The following is a 15757-nucleotide window of genomic DNA, read 5'->3' on the forward strand; positions in this document are numbered from 1 at the left end:
CATCCAAGCGAAGTCACTAATTGGAGGATTCTCTCTCTGATTTCTAGATTTTCAGTAGAGGGTGCATGTTGGAGGATTCTCTCTCTGATTTCTAGATTCAGTAGAGGGTGCATGTTGGAGGATTCTCTCTCTGATTTCTAGATTCAGTAGAGGGTGCATGTTGGAGGATTCTCTCTGATTTCTAGATTCAGTAGATGGTGCATGTTGGAGGATTCTCTCTCTGATTTCTAGATTCAGTAGAGGGTGCATGTTGGAGGGTTCTCTCTGATTTCTAGATTCAGTAGAGGGTGCATGTTGGAGGGTTCTCTCTCTGATTTCTAGATTCAGTAGAGGGTGCATGTTGGAGGGTGGAAAGCTAGAGAATTCAAACACGTCATTATCTTCGCTGCTGGGGCTTCCCCGTTTGTTCCGCTCACGTCGCTGATTGGTCCTCTCTCTATTAAACCCCTCCCCTCCTCACATCACTGATTGGTCCTCTCTCTATTAAAACCCTCCCCTTCTCACATCGCTAATTGGTCCTCTCTCTATTAAACTCCTCCCCGAGTCGCCTCGCTGATTGGTCCTCTCTCTTAAACCCCTCCCCTCCCCTCCTCACTGATTACACTGCCATAATTCAAAGTATCCTCACCTCATCCATTACAGTCTGGTACGGTTCCACTGACAAACACACCAAACACAAACTCCAACGCATCATCAAGACAGCCTCCAAAGAGTTTGCCACAGAATTACAGAAAATCTTGGGAACAGAGATCCTTCCTAAAATACCAGAGGTGGAACAGTGCTTCAGATTGGGGACCCGCTCCATTGGCAATAACGCTAAGCCCAGAGTGATATTGGTTATACTGCGCCAAGTCAGAATAAAAGAAATGATTATTCGTGAAACTCGCAGGATGAAAGGCAATCTGAAATACATGGAGGTACCAATACACTGCTTTGAAGATTATTGTCGTGATGTAGTGGAACTGCGTGCCAAGTTCAAGACGGTGATGTCTCAACTATACCTGGAGAAATACAGACCCCTACTAATATACCCTGCAATACTTCGCATTGTCGATAAACAAGGAGCAAGGGTTCTCCTCAACTCGCCTGAAGAAGCAGCCAAATTCTTGTCTGCACAACACGCAGAATAGTGTATAAATGGCCTTTTAATCTCAGTTATGCAAGGTCACCATATAGTTCAATCTTTAATAACCGAGGATTTGGGACAGAGAGACCTACGTGCTCAGAGTTTTTGAATGCTTTCCCCGACGAGTTTATATTATTGCGGACATATTGGATTCAAGATTGGAACACTCCAGAACATACTGGAACATTCAAACAATGTAAAAATGACATATTGGAATAATCTAGAACATCGAAGCATTCTTTGATATATGGAACATTCTGGAATATCAGCAATACGTGGTCATTCACTCTACCAGAAGCCCCTCGGGGGAATAATCAACAGCTATCTAGATGCAGAACCACAGAACCATCATAGCCGGCCGGCTGAAAGATCACTCTACACAACGATCATCGCCCACCCCCGGTCAGGGGAAATGCTGCATATACGTATTTAAAAACTGTTTTTTTATTAATGGGAAATAATTCCACTACTTCTCCAATTTATACTTTAGATGTTTAAGCATAGCAATGCTCTTTTAAGATCTAAGTTAATGTTCTCTTCCTTTTACTTGTTTCATCCGCTCTCTCTGATTTATTGAGGCTCTCTCTTCAGTTCAATACCTTCATATTATTCATGGGTTACTATAAATTACACAAGTTCATATAAAATGTAAGTGATTAGCATGACAATTGAAGCTTATTTTTGGTCTTTATTTTTAGTTTTATCTCATTTAAATTTTTATTTATTTATTTTTACGGGAAAGTGGCCAAGCCACAGTCGACATTCTACTTATGGTAGAATTTAGAGTGTTAGATCCTATGGTATACATAGAAATGTTAAGGATAACTGGATCATTCTGGGATATCCGGTGGTGCAAGGGAGGGAGTCATACGCAAAGGTTGTGTTCATGGAACACAATCCTGTACGACTCTCGGTGGGAGGGAAGGGTAGGGGATTTTTATTTGTATATATGTATGTTTTTAAGCTCGGCTCTCAACGGGACCTCACTAGTGGGATGTATATCTATTATTGCCTCGCACTCTAGAAGCATTACCAAAAATTACAATGCAACATGTATAGACTATGGCTAGTTTGAATATAATGATATGGAACACCGGGGGAATAAATAACCAACTCAAACGCAAAAGCGTGCTCACACTGATGAAAAAAGAACATGTGGACATTGCTCTGCTAAGCGAAACGCACATTCTAGGGAAAGACATAGATAAATTAGCGGACAACATATACCATAATATCAGTCACTCTTCTATTGGTACGAGAACTCGGGGTGTAGCCATAGTCGTTAAACGTAAGTTGAATATTGTACTAAAGGGAGTATGGTCTGATGTAGAAGGTCGGATAACTATAGCTAAGATTGAACATAAGAACAGGAAAATAGCGTTGATAGCGGTATACGCCCCAAATTTGTACGAAGAAGATTTCTTCACTACACTAACCAATGCAATGTTAGACATTCCCGATTACTCATTTATAATAGGAGCGGATTTTAATGCCATCTGGAACCCAAGGATGGACAAATCTTACCTCGCCTTTTCCAGCGAACAAAAGAATTCATCGAAGGCATTAAAGGATTGGTCGAAGATTACAGGTGTAAATGACTTATGGCGGTTACTTAATCCCACGACCCGAAAGTACTCTTGTCGATCTGCGAGACATAATACACTATCCAGAATAGATTATGTCTTTGCATCACAGAGACTATTTGATAATTATGAAGTGGAAATGATACCCAACGCACTATCAGATCACTGTTATTTACTCCTTAAAGGTACATTTGGTATACTGTCCTCCCGAGCCCCAAGATGGCGATTTAACTCGTTGCTGCTTAATAACAAAGAATTCATTACACAACTCAAAGAAGCTCTTATAGTATTCCAACGGGAGAATGCAAACTCGGTGCAAGACCCCAGAATAATATGGATGTCGGTAAAGGGAATGATCAAAGATTTCACGGATAGCTTTTCCTCCAAAATGCGCAAGAATCAATGCACAAAACTGGCTGAGCTGGAAACGCTTTACTCAACGTTATTTAATTCTCTAAAATACAACAACTCAACTCGACTAGAAAATCAAGTTAACGTACTAAAATTAGAGATCAATGCCATATACAGACAACAATCGGAAATACAAATACGCAGCACAAGACAACAGCAGTACTCCCATGGTTCCAAACCCAGCCACCTATTAGCCATGCGATTAAGAATTAATGCAACATTTGCAGATATAACTACCATTAGAGCACAACAAGTACTTGTAACAGATCCTGTAAAAATAAACGATACATTCAAAGTATTCTACTCCGACTTATATAAATCAGAAACGACCTTCGATCAAAACAAAATGGACACATTTCTTAATCAAATTATTCTCCCTAAACTTTCAGAGGATGACGCTAAACAGTTAGAAACACCGATCACACTAGAGGAACTCAAGAAGGCCATAACCGCAATGAAAAGTGGTAAGGCTCCTGGAAGAGACGGTTTCCCATCAGAAATGTACCTTTCTTGTTGGGACATAATTGGCCCCTTATTACTAAATATGATCTTATACTCAGTCAAGGAGGGGAACTTCCATAAGAATGACAATATTGCACTCATAACAGTCCTCCTTAAAAAAGACAAAGACCCCAACGAGTGCGGTAGTTATAGACCTTTAAGCCTCCTCGGAACAGATATCAAACTGTACTCTAAGGTATTAGCCATCAGATTACAAAAGCATATGACGTCTTTAGTTCACCCGGACCAAACTGGCTTCATAGGAGGCCGCCTGATCACTGAGAACATAAGACGAATACTGCACGTACTTGATGCCGACAAGGAGGACACCATACCTAAGGCGATGCTGTCCCTGGATGCTATGAAGGCCTTTGACAGGCTGGAATGGACGTATCTGTGGGCAGTGCTAGAAAGGATGGGGTTATGATTAAAGTATTATACAAAGACCCATCGGCCATGATTACAACAGGCACAATCATCTCCGAAATATTTCCGGTATCACGCTCTGCCAGACAGGGTTGTCCTCTTAGTCCCGGACTGTTCAATCTATCATTAGAGCCTTTAGCACAATATATAAGACAATCCCAATCCATAGAACCAATCGTAATCAAGGGCACACAACAAAAAATTAGTTTATATGCGGACGATGTAATATTGTTCATGCAAAACCCCAACACCACATTGCCTCATCTGCTCAAGTTGATTGAGGACTTTGGTGATTTATCGGGATTTAAGATAAATTGGCCGAAGTCGGCTTTCCTTCCACTTAACACCCCTGCAAAAAAAGATACAACCCTCCCAGGACAGATACCGATGGTAAAACATTTCAGATGCTTGGGAGTGGAAATATTCCCTACCATAAGACAAACGGTGAAGCACAACTACACAAAAATCCAAAACAAAATCAAAGACGACCTTGATAGATGGGCAAAACTTAAAAACACAGTACAAGCACGGATATCAATAGTTAAGATGGATGTTCTACCTAAAATCAACTTCTTCTGTTCAATGCTACCGTTACCCCCTCCAGAGGGTTACTGGAAAAGATTACACTCCTCCACATACAAATTTATTTGGAATAACAAACCACCACGTATAAAAAGATCCACCGCACAGAGAAATAAAGCAGATGGTGGCATGGCATTTCCAGATTTTTTCCTATATTTTAAGGCGTACACATTAAGTCCATTGACAACATGGTTTGACTCCCAAGCATTAGCATCCTGGAGAAAAATAGAAGAAAACATAGTAGCCCCACATAGACTGAAGGACATAGCATACACTAAACTACCAATCAAGCACTGTGAACGAAAATTTGGCCCCATAATTACTCATGCAATCCGGATATGGCGTGAATCACAAAAAAAAAATCCTAACCCACAAAAATGGCACAATCATACTCCCTTATTCAATAACAATGCTCTCTTAATTGGAAAACGACCTATAAGATTCCCTATATGGGAAGAGCAAGGCATACACTCATTAGGGGATGTTTTTAACAAACAGGGTTTTTGTAGTGATAAAGAAATACGCAAAAAATGTAATCTCACCAAGTCCACATGGCTCTTTCACAAACAGTTAGAGCTATGTTTGAAGTCTCACGGTGTTCCATTAGACAGACCAATTGAACACCACAGATACCACAAATTCTTCTACGCAAGAGAGACATCGAGAGGTTTTGTTTCAGAATTTTATCATCAATTACTAACGTCCTCGTATGAAACCCTCCAACTTGACTCTGTCTGGAGGAGGGATATACCAGACCTGGAAAATGACTTTGATTGGCAAGGAGCCTGGGCAAATGTCCGACTTACATCAAGGAACCCGGATCATCAACAAATCAATCTTAACTATATTCACAGGACATACTTGACTCCTATAAGACTGTGCCGAATGGGGCTTAAACAAGATTCCAAATGCACCCAATGTACAAATGGGGACGAAGGGACATTTATGCACATGTATTGGGACTGCTCACCAGTTAAGGCATTCTGGAAAGATGTGACCCAACAAATATCAAAACTCGTATCTTGGAATATACCTGTACACCCCTCGGTATTACTATTGAATGATGTTTTTGAGTTTGCAGTGAATCCACAGCTAAAGAGATTGGTTTTATCGGGTATCACAGTAGCCAAAAAGCTGATCGCATCACGCTGGTTTCAACCGGAAAAAATGTGCCGTAAAGTTTGGTTTCTTACATATCTCGATGTAATTTACCATGAAATATCTACAGCAAGAATTCTGGGTCTCAATGAATCCAAAATGTCAGTGTGGTTAGAAGTGGTGGAGAGAATAAAAGCTAGCTTATAATGGTAGTGTCTGGTTAGGTGCGAGGGATAATGGAGGTACTTCTCAAGGTGGGGTCCGGGAGGGGGGGGTTCGAGCTGGAGCATATGTGTGTCGTTTTTTTTTTAGATAACAGGTATTATGGGTATATCTTATATAAGACAACTAACTAAAATGTGATCTCATTGGATGTGCCCTGACAATTAATGCTTGTATATCTTATCGTGTGTTGTCATGTTTGTTTATATGTTTGTTTAAAAAATAATAAAAAAATAAAATACAAAGACAGCCTCCAAAATAATTGGCTGCCCCCTCCCCTCTCTGGACTCCATCTACACCTCACGCACAGTCACCCGCTCTGGTAAAATAGTCAACGACCCCTCTCACCCAGCACACCACTTATTCCAGCGCATGCCCTCAGGTCGCTACCGGTCCATCCTAACCAGACACACACGCTTCACAAACAGTTTTTTCCCCACAGCAGTCCGAACACTGAACACCCTGGCCCGCCCCCCTTTGCACAGACGGGCAAGCATCTGTCACTGACTGACACTGTTACCGTGACTGTCCTATATGTATTTATGTATATATGTATTTATTGTGGGATTGGGAGGTGGGAGGGGGGGCGTTTTTGACGTTTTTGATGTTTGATGTCTGTTTCATGTTTGATGTAATCAGTGCTTAACAATCTGAACTGAAAACAATTACCACCAACCATTGTTGTGTGGCATTAAAGTATCTTGTATCTTGTATCTTGTATCTTGATTGGTCTTCTCTCTTAAACCCCTCCCCTCCTCACTGATTGGTCCTCTCTCTTAAACCCCCCCCTCCTCCAGGACAGCCTGGGCGGGAACAGCCGTACGGCCATGATCGCCACGGTGAGCCCGTCGGCCGACAACTACGACGAGACGCTGTCGACGCTGCGCTACGCCGACCGCGCCAAGAGCATCGTGAACCACGCCGTGGTGAACGAGGACCCCAACGCTCGCATCATCAGGGATCTGCGGGAGGAGGTGGAGAGGCTGAGAGAGCAGCTGACGGAGGCAGAGGTACACACACAGAGACACACACACACAGAGACACACACAGAGACACACACACACAGAGACACACACACACACACACACAGAGACACACACACACACACACACAGAGACACACACACAGACACACACAGAGACACACACACACAGAGACACACACAGAGACACACACACACAGAGACACACACACACACACACACACACACACACACACACACACACACAGAGACACACACACAGACACACACACAGAGACACACACACACAGAGACACACACAGAGACACACACACACAGAGACACACACACACACACACACACACACAGAGACACACACACAGACACACACACAGAGACACACACAGAGAGAGACACAGAGAGAGACACACACAGAGAAAGACACAGAGACACACACACACACAGAGACACACAGAGACACACAGAGACACACACAGAGACACACAGAGAGAGACACACAGAGAGAGACACACACAGAGACACACAGAGAGAGACACACACAGAGAGAGACACACACAGAGACACACAGAGAGAGACACACAGAGAGAGACACACACAGAGACACACAGAGAGAGACACACACAGAGAGAGACACACACAGAGACACACACAGAGAGACACACACAGAGACTCACACAGAGAGAGAGACACACACAGAGAGAGACACACACACACAGAGACACACACACACAGAGACACACACAGAGAGAGACACACAGAGACACACACAGAGAGAGACACACACAGAGACACACACAGAGACACACACACACAGAGAGACACACACAGAGAGACACACACACACAGAGACACACACAGAGAGACACACAGAGAGAGACACACACATAGAGACACACACACAGAGACACACACATACAGAGACACACACACACAGAGACACAGAGACACAGACACACAGAGACACACAGAGAGAGAGACACACAGAGACACACACAGAGAGAGAGACACACACAGAGAGAGACACACACAGAGACACACAGAGACACACACACACAGAGAAACACACAGAGAGACACACAGAGACACACAGAGACACACACAGAGATAGAGACACACACAGAGACACACACAGAGAGAGAGAGACACACACAGAGAGAGACACACACAGAGACACACAGAGACACACACACACAGAGAAACACACAGAGAGACACACAGAGACACACAGAGACACACACAGAGATAGAGACACACACAGAGACACACACAGAGAGAGACACACACACAGAGACACACACAGAGAGAGACACACACACAGAGACACACATAGAGAGAGACACACACACAGAGACACACACAGACACACAGAGACACACACGGAGAGAGACACACACACAGAGACACACACACAGAGAGAGACACACACATAGACACACAGAGAGAGAGACACACAGAGACACACACACACACACACACACAGAGACACACAGAGACACACACACAGACACACATGCAGACACACATGCACACACATGCACACACAGACACATACAGAGACACACAGAGACACACACACAGAGACACACACACAGAGACACACACACACACACACAGAGACACACATACACACACAGAGACACACACACACAGCGACACACACACAGAGAAACATACACACACACACACACACAGAGACACACACAGAGACACACACAGAGACACACACACACACACAGAGACACACACAGACACGCACAGAGACACACACACACAGACGGACTCAGATGGACACACACACACTGTCAGTCTATGAAGGTATTCATGAGTCTTTACTCCTGTCAGTCTATTCATTAAGTCTTTACTCCGGTCAGTCTATTCATTAAGTCTTTACTCCGGTCAGTCTATTCATTAAGTCTTTACTCCGGTCAGTCTATTCATTAAGTCTTTACTGCGGTCAGTCTATTCATTAAGTCTTTACTGCGGTCAGTCTATTCATTAAGTCTTTACTCCGGTCAGTCTATTCATGTGTCTTTACTCCGGTCAGTCTATTCATTAAGTCTTTACTCCGGTCAGTCTATTCATTAAGTCTTTACTCCGGTCAGTCTATTCATTAAGTCTTTACTCCGGTCAGTCTATTCATTAAGTCTTTACTCCGGTCAGTCTATTCATGTGTCTTTACTCCGGTCAGTCTATTCATGTGTCTTTACTCCGGTCAGTCTATTCATGTGTCTTTACTCCGGTCAGTCTATTCATTAGTCTTTACTCCGGTCAGTCTATTCATGAGTCTTTACTGCTGTCAGTCTATTCATGTGTCTTTACTCCTGTCAGTCTATTCATGTGTCTTTACTCCGGTCAGTCTATTCATGTGTCTTTACTCCGGTCAGTCTATTCATGTGTCTTTACTCCGGTCAGTCTATTCATGTGTCTTTACTCCGGTCAGTCTATTCATGAGTCTTTACTCCGGTCAGTCTATTCATGAGTCTTTACTCCGGTCAGTCTATTCATGAGTCTTTACTGCTGTCAGTCTATTCATGTGTCTTTACTCCTGTCAGTCTATTCATGTGTCTTTACTGCGGTCAGTCTATTCATGAGTCTTTACTCCGGTCAGTCTATTCATGAGTCTTTACTCCGGTCAGTCTATTCATGAGTCTTTACTCCGGTCAGTCTATTCATTAAGTCTTTACTCCGGTCAGTCTATTCATTAAGTCTTTACTCCTGTCAGTCTATTCATTAAGTCTTTACTCCGGTCAGTCTATTCATTAAGTCTTTACTCCGGTCAGTCTATTCATGTGTCTTTACTCCGGTCAGTCTATTCATTAAGTCTTTACTCCGGTCAGTCTATTCATGAGTCTTTACTCCTGTCAGTCTATTCATGTGTCTTTACTGCTGTCAGTCTATTCATGTGTCTTTACTCCGGTCAGTCTATTCATGAGTCTTTACTCCGGTCAGTCTATTCATGTGTCTTTACTGCGGTCAGTCTAGTCATTAAGTCTTTACTCCGGTCAGTCTATTCATTAAGTCTTTACTCCGGTCAGTCTATTCATGTGTCTTTACTGCGGTCAGTCTAGTCATTAAGTCTTTACTCCGGTCAGTCTATTCATGTGTCTTTACTGCGGTCAGTCTAGTCATTAAGTCTTTACTCCGGTCAGTCTATTCATTAAGTCTTTACTGCTGTCAGTCTATTCATTAAGTCTTTACTCAGGTCAGTCTATTCATTAAGTCTTTACTCCGGTCAGTCTATTCATTAAGTCTTTACTCAGGTCAGTCTATTCATTAAGTCTTTACTCCGGTCAGTCTATTCATGTGTCTTTACTCCGGTCAGTCTATTCATTAAGTCTTTACTCCGGTCAGTCTATTCATGAGTCTTTACTCCGGTCAGTCTATTCATTAAGTCTTTACTCCGGTCAGTCTATTCATTAAGTCTTTACTCCGGTCAGTCTATTCATTAAGTCTTTACTGCGGTCAGTCTATTCATTAAGTCTTTACTCCGGTCAGTCTATTCATGAGTCTTTACTCCGGTCAGTCTATTCATTAAGTCTTTACTCCGGTCAGTCTATTCATGAGTCTTTACTCCGGTCAGTCTATTCATTAAGTCTTTACTCAGGTCAGTCTATTCATGAGTCTTTACTCCTGTCAGTCTATTCATTAAGTCTTTACTCCGTTCAGTCTATTCATGAGTCTTTACTCCGGTCAGTCTATTCATTAAGTCTTTACTCCGGTCAGTCTATTCATGAGTCTTTACTCCGGTCAGTCTATTCATTAAGTCTTTACTCCGGTCAGTCTATTCATTAAGTCTTTACTGCGGTCAGTCTATTCATTAAGTCTTTACTGCGGTCAGTCTATTCATTAAGTCTTTACTGCGGTCAGTCTATTCATTAAGTCTTTACTCAGGTCAGTCTATTCATGAGTCTTTACTGCGGTCAGTCTATTCATTAAGTCTTTACTGCGGTCAGTCTATTCATTAAGTCTTTACTCAGGTCAGTCTATTCATGAGTCTTTACTCCGGTCAGTCTATTCATTAAGTCTTTACTCCGGTCAGTCTATTCATGTGTCTTTACTGCGGTCAGTCTATTCATTAAGTCTTTACTCCGGTCAGTCTATTCATGTGTCTTTACTCCGGTCAGGCTATTCATTAAGTCTTTACTCCGGTCAGTCTATTCATGAGTCTTTACTCCGGTCAGTCTATTCATTAAGTCTTTACTCCGGTCAGTCTATTCATTAAGTCTTTACTCCGGTCAGTCTATTCATTAAGTCTTTACTGCGGTCAGTCTATTCATGTGTCTTTACTCCGGTCAGTCTATTCATTAAGTCTTTACTCCGGTCAGTCTATTCATTAAGTCTTTACTCCGGTCAGTCTATTCATGTGTCTTTACTGCGGTCAGTCTATTCATGTGTCTTTACTGCGGTCAGTCTATTCATTAAGTCTTTACTCCGGTCAGTCTATTCATTAAGTCTTTACTGCGGTCAGTCTATTCATGTGTCTTTACTCCGGTCAGTCTATTCATGAGTCTTTACTGCGGTCAGTCTATTCATGAGTCTTTACTCCGGTCAGTCTATTCATGAGTCTTTACTCCTGTCAGTCTATTCATTAAGTCTTTACTGCGGTCAGTCTATTCATGTGTCTTTACTGCGGTCAGTCTATTCATGTGTCTTTACTCCTGTCAGTCTATTCATGTGTCTTTACTCCGGTCAGTCTATTCATGAGTCTTTACTGCGGTCAGTCTATTCATGAGTCTTTACTGCGGTCAGTCTATTCATGAGTCTTTACTCCTGTCAGTCTATTCATTAAGTCTTTACTGCCGTCAGTCTATTCATGTGTCTTTACTCCGGTCAGTCTATTCATGAGTCTTTACTGCGGTCAGTCTATTCATGTGTCTTTACTCCGGTCAGTCTATTCATTAAGTCTTTACTCCGGTCAGTCTATTCATGTGTCTTTACTCCGGTCAGTCTATTCATTAAGTCTTTACTCCGGTCAGTCTATTCATGTGTCTTTACTCCGGTCAGTCTATTCATGAGTCTTTACTCCTGTCAGTCTATTCATTAAGTCTTTACTCCGGTCAGTCTATTCATTAAGTCTTTACTGCGGTCAGTCTATTCATGTGTCTTTACTCCTGTCAGTCTATTCATGTGTCTTTACTCCGGTCAGTCTATTCATTAAGTCTTTACTCCTGTCAGTCTATTCATTAAGTCTTTACTCCGGTCAGTCTATTCATGTGTCTTTACTCCGGTCAGTCTATTCATGAGTCTTTACTGCGGTCAGTCTATTCATGAGTCTTTACTCCTGTCAGTCTATTCATGAGTCTTTACTCCGGTCAGTCTATTCATGAGTCTTTACTCCGGTCAGTCTATTCATGTGTCTTTACTGCGGTCAGTCTATTCATGAGTCTTTACTCCTGTCAGTCTATTCATGAGTCTTTACTCCGGTCAGTCTATTCATGAGTCTTTACTCCGGTCAGTCTATTCATGTGTCTTTACTGCGGTCAGTCTATTCATGTGTCTTTACTGCTGTCAGTCTATTCATGTGTCTTTACTGCGGTCAGTCTATTCATGTGTCTTTACTGCTGTCAGTCTATTCATGTGTCTTTACTGCTGTCAGTCTATTCATGTGTCTTTACTGCGGTCAGTCTATTCATGAGTCTTTACTCCGGTCAGTCTATTCATGTGTCTTTACTCCGGTCAGTCTATTCATGAGTCTTTACTCCGGTCAGTCTATTCATGAGTCTTTACTGCTGTCAGTCTATTCATGTGTCTTTACTCCGGTCAGTCTATTCATTAAGTCTTTACTCCGGTCAGTCTATTCATGAGTCTTTACTGCGGTCAGTCTATTCATTAAGTCTTTACTGCGGTCAGTCTATTCATGAGTCTTTACTCCGGTCAGTCTATTCATTAAGTCTTTACTCCTGTCAGTCTATTCATTAAGTCTTTACTGCGGTCAGTCTATTCATGAGTCTTTACTGCTGTCAGTCTATTCATGAGTCTTTACTCCGGTCAGTCTATTCATGAGTCTTTACTGCTGTCAGTCTATTCATGTGTCTTTACTCCGGTCAGTCTATTCATGTGTCTTTACTCCGGTCAGTCTATTCATTAAGTCTTTACTGCGGTCAGTCTATTCATTAAGTCTTTACTGCGGTCAGTCTATTCATTAAGTCTTTACTCCTGTCAGTCTATTCATTAAGTCTTTACTCCTGTCAGTCTATTCATGTGTCTTTACTGCGGTCAGTCTATTCATTAAGTCTTTACTCCGGTCAGTCTATTCATTAAGTCTTTACTCCGGTCAGTCTATTCATGTGTCTTTACTCCGGTCAGTCTATTCATGCGTCTTTACTCCGGTCAGTCTATTCATGTGTCTTTACTCCGGTCAGTCTATTCATTAAGTCTTTACTCCGGTCAGTCTATTCATTAAGTCTTTACTCCGGTCAGTCTATTCATGTGTCTTTACTCCGGTCAGTCTATTCATTAAGTCTTTACTCAGGTCAGTCTATTCATTAAGTCTTTACTCCGGTCAGTCTATTCATGAGTCTTTACTCCGGTCAGTCTATTCATGTGTCTTTACTCCGGTCAGTCTATTCATGTGTCTTTACTCTGGTCAGTCTATTCATTAAGTCTTTACTCCGGTCAGTCTATTCATTAAGTCTTTACTCCGGTCAGTCTATTCATGTGTCTTTACTCCGGTCAGTCTATTCATGTGTCTTTACTCCGGTCAGTCTATTCATTAAGTCTTTACTCCGGTCAGTCTATTCATTAAGTCTTTACTCCGGTCAGTCTATTCATTAAGTCTTTACTCTGGTCAGTCTATTCATTAAGTCTTTACTCAGGTCAGTCTATTCATTAAGTCTTTACTGCGGTCAGTCTATTCATTAAGTCTTTACTCAGGTCAGTCTATTCATTAAGTCTTTACTCCTGTCAGTCTATTCATGTGTCTTTACTCCGGTCAGTCTATTCATTAAGTCTTTACTCCGGTCAGTCTATTCATGAGTCTTTACTCCGGTCAGTCTATTCATGAGTCTTTACTCCGGTCAGTCTATTCATTAAGTCTTTACTCCGGTCAGTCTATTCATTAAGTCTTTACTCCGGTCAGTCTATTCATGTGTCTTTACTCCGGTCAGTCTATTCATTAAGTCTTTACTCAGGTCAGTCTATTCATTAAGTCTTTACTCCGGTCAGTCTATTCATGTGTCTTTACTCCGGTCAGTCTATTCATGTGTCTTTACTCCGGTCAGTCTATTCATTAGTCTTTACTCCTGTCAGTCTATTCATTAAGTCTTTACTGCGGTCAGTCTATTCATGAGTCTTTACTCCTGTCAGTCTATTCATTAAGTCTTTACTGCGGTCAGTCTATTCATGTGTCTTTACTCCGGTCAGTCTATTCATTAAGTCTTTACTGCGGTCAGTCTATTCATTAAGTCTTTACTCCGGTCAGTCTATTCATTAAGTCTTTACTCCTGTCAGTCTATTCATTAAGTCTTTACTCCGGTCAGTCTATTCATTAAGTCTTTACTCCGGTCAGTCTATTCATTAAGTCTTTACTCCGGTCAGTCTATTCATTAAGTCTTTACTCCTGTCAGTCTATTCATGAGTCTTTACTGCGGTCAGTCTATTCATTAAGTCTTTACTCCGGTCAGTCTAATCATGAGTCTTTACTCCGGTCAGTCTATTCATGAGTCTTTACTCAGGTCAGTCTATTCATTAAGTCTTTACTCCGGTCAGTCTATTCATTAAGTCTTTACTGCGGTCAGTCTATTCATGAGTCTTTACTCCGGTCAGTCTATTCATGAGTCTTTACTCCGGTCAGTCTATTCATTAAGTCTTTACTCCGGTCAGTCTATTCATTAAGTCTTTACTGCGGTCAGTCTATTCATGTGTCTTTACTGCGGTCAGTCTATTCATGAGTCTTTACTCCGGTCAGTCTATTCATGTGTCTTTACTCCGGTCAGTCTATTCATGTGTCTTTACTCCGGTCAGTCTATTCATGAGTCTTTACTCCTGTCAGTCTATTCATTAAGTCTTTACTGCGGTCAGTCTATTCATGTGTCTTTACTCCGGTCAGTCTATTCATTAAGTCTTTACTCCGGTCAGTCTATTCATGAGTCTTTACTCCGGTCAGTCTATTCATGTGTCTTTACTCCTGTCAGTCTATTCATTAAGTCTTTACTCCGGTCAGTCTATTCATGTGTCTTTACTCCGGTCAGTCTATTCATGAGTCTTTACTCCTGTCAGTCTATTCATTAAGTCTTTACTGCTGTCAGTCTATTCATGTGTCTTTACTGCTGTCAGTCTATTCATGAGTCTTTACTCCGGTCAGTCTATTCATGTGTCTTTACTGCGGTCAGTCTATTCATGTGTCTTTACTCCGGTCAGTCTATTCATTAAGTCTTTACTCAGGTCAGTCTATTCATGAGTCTTTACTGCGGTCAGTCTATTCATTAAGTCTTTACTGCGGTCAGTCTATTCATGTGTCTTTACTCCGGTCAGTCTATTCATGAGTCTTTACTCCGGTCAGTCTATTCATGAGTCTTTACTCCGGTCAGTCTATTCATTAAGTCTTTACTCCGGTCAGTCTATTCATTAAGTCTTTACTCCGGTCAGTCTATTCATGAGTCTTTACTCCGGTCAGTCTATTCATTAAGTCTTTACTGCGGTCAGTCTATTCATGAGTCTTTACTCCGGTCAGTCTATTCATTAAGTCTTTACTCCGGTCAGTCTATTCATTAAGTCTTTACTCCGGTCAGTCTATTCATGAGTCTTTACTCCGTTCAGTCTATTCATTAAGTCTTTACTCCGGTCAGTCTATTCATTAAGTCTTTACTGCGGTCAGTCTATTCATGT

The 15757-nt window shown here is 41.8% G+C and overlaps 1 protein-coding gene across 1 annotated transcript in view; it reads left to right on the top strand.

Moving 5' to 3' along the window:
* LOC311228210 (kinesin-like protein KIF13B) overlaps positions 1–15757 on the top strand; it is a gene marked incomplete at its 5' end in the record, with an annotated part of 131748 nt that overhangs the window by 1582 nt on the left and 114409 nt on the right. Inside the window, 1 exon segment of the mRNA XM_084314121.1 lies at positions 6752–6959. Within this exon segment, the coding sequence (XP_084170247.1) occupies positions 6752–6959 (208 nt within the window).

This window comes from Notolepis coatsorum (assembly GCF_963971535.1).
Source record: "Notolepis coatsorum genome assembly, chromosome: 5".
NCBI classification, from domain to species: domain Eukaryota; kingdom Metazoa; phylum Chordata; class Actinopteri; order Aulopiformes; family Paralepididae; genus Notolepis; species Notolepis coatsorum.